Here is a 6,779-nt window from a genome sequence, read left to right as displayed (position 1 = left end):
TCTTTAATTTAATTGATAAAATCTTTAAAAACAAACTTAAAAGATGACTCATGTGACGCCAATAAAATATAACTCAAATAGCATAGTCTCCCTATACTCAATTAAGAAGTTGCGAATTCGAGTATTCTATTTTTAGTAAAAAGATTATTCATGTGACTAATTTGATTATTAACATGTACAAGAGCATAAAGAGAGGTTCATGCGGTAATGCGGTATAAGTATAACAATAACAAATAGAGGGAAGTTAACGCAATTTCATTATTTTGGATCGGAGTGAGCGCGTGAGGAGACTTGCTTGGACTGAAAAATCTCTGCGGGGTTTTGAGATCTCTTATGCTCCGTTTTCTCTCATGGATCCCAACCAGGTGAGTCACTGAGTGAACCAGCTCCTTAACACGATGTGATTCACCCTTATTCCTAGATCTGGATTTGACCACCGTTAGCTCTATGTAGCGTCTTTCAATTTTCGTTCATTGATGCGCTCTTTCTAATGATACAAGCTAAGGAGGTTCCAATTTTTCGTTAATCAGGAAATTTGGAATCGAGCAGCGTAGATGTAAACGCTGAATGGTTTATTTTGCTTTGATTTGATTTTGTTTGGTGACTTGCTTTGATTTGATTTGATGACTCAATGCTTCTTCCCTCCCCCCCTCTCTCTCTCTCTTTTTTGGCTCTATTATTTTACTTTCTGTTGCCGCATCTAGATTCGGATACAGAACCAGACTTTGTACTACTCTTTTGTTTATTGGAGAGAATTAATTTAAGGAGGGTTATTTTCCCCTTTCTGAATGAAGCTGAAATTATTTCCTTGATTTGAGTAATTAATAATTAATTAAGTTCTATTGCATGTGCAGCCTGTAACTGAAAACTACGCCAATCCGAAGACATGCTTCTTTCACGTTCTCTTCAAGGTTTGGTATATCTGATCATGATCTCTTTGCATATCTTCCTATGAGCCATATTTATTTCTTAATAGTCAACAACATATTAAAAAAAAAAAAAATTCGGCAGGCTGCAGCATTGGCATTTTACATACTCTCGGCCCTCTTTATTGATAACTTTGTCATCATTTTTGTGGTGACTGTCCTTCTTGCTGCCCTTGATTTCTGGGTAGTAAAAAATGTGAGTGGGCGGATTTTGGTTGGTTTGAGATGGTGGAATGAAATAAATGATCTGGGTGAGAGTGTTTGGAAATTTGAATGTCTTGACCAAGAGGTACGTATTCCTTGTTTTGATGGCTGTAATCTTGTATTCTTGATTCAAATGCTTTATACTAGATAACTGCATCTTAACTGTACTTGTTTTGTTTCCCAACAGTCATTGGCTCGGATGAACAAGAAAGATTCGTGGCTTTTCTGGTGGACCCTTTATCTTACAGTAAGAAAATATAGATTAGTTACTGTTTGCATTGCCATTCTGGTTTTTCCTACGCCCTTACAGTGTTAGATGTAGTTTATGTGATTACTCAGTAAGGGGAGCAGTATGTACAATGTCGAGAGGTAGGAGTATGTAATATGCTAATTTCCTTATAGATTGGCCAATTGTCTCAAGTTCTAGATCCGGATGGAGAATTAACATGGTTCTCACATCTATTAAAAACAACAAAAAAAAAGCTAGCATGGTTCTTCTCACTGATTGAAGCTTAGGTATCTAATAAATAATTGTGAATTAACACGGTTTCCAATATTGTTTGTAATTTAGGTGTCTACTATCTTCCTATCTGGTAATCTGTGTAACCATTTATCCCTATTGCTTTATAGGCAGTTGCATGGATTGTGTTGGGAATCTTCTCACTTATAAGGCTTCAAGCTGATTATCTCCTTGTCATAGGAGTTTGTGTGACTTTGAGCGTTGCAAATATTGTTGGTTTTACCAAATGCAAAAAAGGTGAGTTTATTATTGATGTTCTTAAATTTCTTTCAGCTTATTGCACTTGTTGACCAACAGAATCTTTATATAATCCTTGGCTTGTAACTCCAAATGTTTAGCTCTGGTATTTAGTATCTTCAGTTCTTCACTTATTGACATTCTGCTTTCCATCCTTTTGTGTATGCTAATACAGTGAAAAGTATTAGTCTACGTTGGGGGGGCTCTGTGCATGTTTGATAACAGCTTAATTTTGCAAAAACAATCTCTTCAAACTTCTTGTTTCTGCTTGTTTCTAGTGAAGTTGTTGACATATTAAGTTTCTAATTAATGCATGTTTTGAGTTCATTGTTTATGTGTTTCTTGTTCCTGGTTGGGGGAAGGGCTTTACTAGGCATCAATGTGACTCATTTAATAACTGAGTCATAATTTCTTATGGTTGGGAGAAAAATGGAAAAATCCATTGCTATGCTTGCAGTCCATATTTGTTGCAAATTATATGATATTATTATTACTGTTGTTATAATCATAACCATAATGGTAGATTACTGGAAATGGTGGAGTGACAAGCAACATTATTTTAGTCTCCTAATGTAAAAGGTTTGAGAAAGTGGAAGAACTTGTACTGGTACCCATACTTTTTGTGCGAGTTGACCATTGGGCCTTGGGTGACAGTGTGTGTGATGCTGTGTCAGTTATTTCTGCAATTCATCTGGTCTAATTTCTCCTGCTTTATATGAATAATTGTCTTTGTTCAAATGATATGAATACATGTCAAACATGCATGCTTGTGTTCCATTTCATCTACGAACATGCTATCTCTAAGTTTTCATTGAACCATTTTTACCATCCTCTCTTCGCGGATAAGAAAACAAGAAAACACACTTCTATCTATTTTCTTTTTAAATACGAAAACTAGGAAAGCCTGAAGGGGATATACTGGTGTTGGTGCCATTCAACAGTAAAACTTGTTATGACTTAAACAACTTGGTTTTCTTTCAGATGCCAAGAAGCAGTTTCAACAATTTGCTTCTCAGACCCTTGCCTCTCGGTTCTCGTCTACATTATCGTCAGCATTCAGTGTTGTTTGAAGATCAAAGATGGAAATGCAAACTGATCCCTGCAATATTTGAAGTATTGAGATGCATTGGAGGTATGTACATTGTTATTATTTCGGCCAGCATCGGATTTTATTCTGAGTGACTATGGAACTTGCTTAGTAACTGATACAGGAAATGCAAAATTTTGTACCTTTTATATGAATTGGATAATGATTATCAAATTACAGTGTAAAAGAGTACTTAGTTGTAAATCTTTTCTTTCTTCATCATTTATTCATTTTGTGGAACAGTAAACCTCTCACTGGTTACATTGAATTAAATGCGATGACCAAAGTAAATAGCAGAACTAAGATTAGGAACTTCTAACAATTTTACCAAGGTCGAAGTTAAATACAATTTTATCTTGATTCGGAAAGAAAATAAGAAAACCCTGGGAGGGCCAAAGCCCCATGCTCGCCCTTCCTCGCATCCACCACCGACCATATATATATATAGGATTGAATGTGATGATCAAAATAAATATGAACTGATATTTAGTAATTTTTATGCTTTTCATTTGGTTATGCTCAGAAAAACAAGAATAATTTATGGCTTATTCATATTTTAAAATAAATCTCCAAAAACTATCATGTGATGCTGAGAGTATCATGTTTTAAAACAGATCAATAATGTGGAAGAAGTTTTCTTAACAATTGATAATGGGCTGCTGTCAGTTATGAGTAAATATCGTTTTTGTTCTCAACTTTGGGGTAAGTCTTAAAATTGTCTTTAACATTTTAATTGTCCTATTTAAGTTTCCAACGATTTAAAATTGATTCAATGTTGTCTTATCGTTAGGAATCTATTAACAAAATTGACGATTTGGACAAAATTGAGACAATTTTAAAATGTTAAGGACTTAAATAGGACTAAAATGTTAGGGACAAAAACGATACATAGAAATAAATTTTAATTTTATCTTTCAATAATATCAATTTTTTTATTGTACATAGTATTCAATTATTTTTTAATTACATCTAAGTAAATTATATTTAATCACATTATTTTCGTTCTAAATAAATTAATTTTTTTATAATTTTACACTTAAAGAATTTTAGTCATCATGAAATATTTGTAAAATGACTAGTATATAAACTTGCGAAAAAAAATAATATATATACAATAAAATATAAATTATACCTTATGTCTCTAATATATCAAATTTATATTAAATTGCATTATTTTTTTAAGTGAATTTATTTTTTATTAAGAGTAAAATTAAATAATTTCAATTATTTTAATTTTTAATAAACTTGGAAAAATAATTATGGTAATAACAACAACTAATTAAATTATGTTGTGTAATTACTATGATTCTGTTGTTATATTGTATTGTAATGTTATAACTTATTCTGTTGTTATATTGTATTGTAATGTTATAACTTATATACCTCTTGCCGTTGATGAAAAATATTGAAGTGATAAATTTAATTCAACTAATAAAATATTGATCAAATTATCAATTTTAAATTTAATAAAATATTATATAAATTAAACTTTATCTTATTAAAATTTATTTTTTTATATCGTTTTTGTCCTTAACGTTTTCATTCTATTTAAGTCTCTAATGTTTCAAAATCGTTTCAATTTTGTCCTGCCGTCAATTCTGTTAACAGATCCCTAACGGTAGGACAACATTGAGCCAATTTTGAAACGTTAGGGACTTAAATAGAACGATTGAAAGGTTTGGAATAACTTTGAGACTTACCCCAAACGTTTGAGACAAAAACAATACTTTACTCCAATCATATCATATCTCTATTTTAATAAAACAAAGAAGAGTTTAGCTATAATCTTACCATTAATAGAATGTTTTAAATTTTTTTCATTTAATAAATACAAAATAAATGCATTAAAAATTTAAATTTTTTATATTTCTAATAAAAAAATTTTCAATTTGTAATCTTAACATATGCTCTTAAGTCTTAAGGCACAAGATAGTGTCGTTAAAAAAAAAGGCACAATATAGATAAACCCAACAAAGTAATACCCCAAATCTGTCAGACGAGGAATTTTGGACCGAACATTTTAGTTCCTAAAGATTAAAAATACACAAATTGATCTCCAACGTTAAATGCCGTTAGCCGTTGCAGTCTTCATTTGTCAGAAGTTAATGTCCACTATTGAGGTGTATCGTTAAATCCTCCATTAATTTGAAACTCTAAGTAGATTATTCATCTACAAAATACATCACAGTTATAATGTCACGCAGTGCGGGAAGCACTTCGGCATCAAGTGGCCGTCAACGGATAGCGACCCACGACAGAGGTGATAACCTACGCAAGGATACATGCGAAATTTCCAAAGTACAGCACCGAAAATGTGGATGTGGATTGTATGTAATCGTATCGAAGTCACGAACTCCTGATAATTTGGAGAGACTGTTCTTTGGTTGCCCAAAGTACAAGGTTAGATTTCTGATGAGCGGATAATTTATACGCTTTTTGGCATTGTTTTTAGTATGTTTTTAGTAGAATCTAGTTACTTTTAGGGATGTTTTCATTAGTTTTTATGTTAAATTCACATTTCTGGACTTTACTATGAGTTTGTGTGTTTTTCTGTGATTTCAGGTATTTTCTGGCTGAAATTGAGGGACTTGACCAAAAATCAGATTCAGAGGTTGAAGAAGGACTGCTGATGCTGTTGGATTCTGACCTCCCTGCACTCAAAATGGATTTTCTGGAGCTACAGAACTCAAAATGGCGCGCTTTCAATTGCGTTGGAAAGTAGACATCCAGGGCTTTCCAGCAATATATAATAGTCCATACTTTGCCCAAGTTTAGATGACGCAAACTGGCGTTCAACGGCAGCTCTCTGCCCAATTCTGGCGTACAGCGCCAGAAACAAGTTGCAAAGTGGAGTTCAACGCCCAAACTGACACAAAAGCTGGCGTTCAACTCCAAGAATGACCTCTCCACGTGTAGACTTCAAGCTCAGCCCAAGCACAAACCAAGTGGGCCCCGGAAGTGGATTTATGCATCAATTACTTACTTCTGTAAACCCTAGTAGCTAGTTTATTATAAATAGGACCTTTTACTATTGTATTAGACATCTTTGGATTATCTTTTGATCTATTGATCACGTTTGGGGGCTGGCCATTCGGCCATGCCTGGACCTTCATTACTTATGTATTTTCAACGGTAGAGTTTCTGCACTCCATAGATTAAGGTGTGGAGCTCTGCTGTTCCTCAAAGATTAATGTAAAGTACTACTGTTTTCTATTCAATTCATCTTATTTCGCTTCTAAGATATTCATTCGCACTTCAATCTGAATGTGATGAACGTGACAATCATCATCATTCCCTATGAACACATGCCTGACAACCACTTCCGTTCTACATTAGATTGAATGAGTATCTCTTAGATCTCTTAATCAGAATCTTCATGGTATAAGCTAGATTGATGGCGGCATTCATTAGAGTCCGGAAAGTCTAAACCTTGTCCGTGGTATTCCGAGTAGGACTCTGGGATTGAATGACTGTGACGAACTCCAAACTCGCGAGTGCTGGGCGTAGTGACAGACGCAAAAGGATAGTAAATTCTATTCCAGTATGATCGAGAACCTCCAAGATGATTAGCCATGCAGTGACAGCGCATCGAACCATTTTCACAGAGAGGAATAGGATGCAACCAACGACAAGGGTGATGCCTCCAAACGATTAGCCCTAGGGAATCAATTTTGAACAATAATTCACAACCTGAGTAACAATTTCGCATACCAAGTTTTTGGCGCCGTTGCCGGGGATTGTTCGAGTTTGGACAACTGACGGTTTATCTTGTTGCTCAGATTAGGTAATTTTCTTTTTGTTTTAT

General features: G+C 33.9%; 1 protein-coding gene across 1 annotated transcript; it reads left to right on the top strand.

The window, feature by feature from the left end:
• LOC107618988 (Golgi apparatus membrane protein-like protein ECHIDNA) lies at positions 199 to 3,214 on the top strand. Its single transcript, XM_016321188.2, has 6 exons — positions 199 to 365; positions 855 to 911; positions 1,012 to 1,215; positions 1,318 to 1,377; positions 1,761 to 1,887; positions 2,869 to 3,214. The coding sequence occupies exons 1-6, from the start codon at positions 351 to 353 to the stop codon at positions 2,955 to 2,957; spliced, it is 552 nt and encodes a 183-aa protein (XP_016176674.1). The 5' UTR covers positions 199 to 350; the 3' UTR covers positions 2,958 to 3,214.

Source organism: Arachis ipaensis, chromosome B09, assembly GCF_000816755.2.
Source record: "Arachis ipaensis cultivar K30076 chromosome B09, Araip1.1, whole genome shotgun sequence".
Taxonomy (NCBI): domain Eukaryota; kingdom Viridiplantae; phylum Streptophyta; class Magnoliopsida; order Fabales; family Fabaceae; genus Arachis; species Arachis ipaensis.
The sequence above is the reverse complement of the archived record's forward strand: the minus strand, read 5'-3'. Positions and strand labels throughout refer to the sequence as shown.

Excerpts from the sequence above, each read along its gene's own strand:
- LOC107618988 (XM_016321188.2), top strand. Across the intron at positions 1,216-1,317 it reads TTGAATGTCTTGACCAAGAG|TCATTGGCTCGGATGAACAA; the intron begins GTACGTATTCCT and ends GTTTCCCAACAG. Across the intron at positions 1,888-2,868 it reads TTTTACCAAATGCAAAAAAG|ATGCCAAGAAGCAGTTTCAA; the intron begins GTGAGTTTATTA and ends GTTTTCTTTCAG.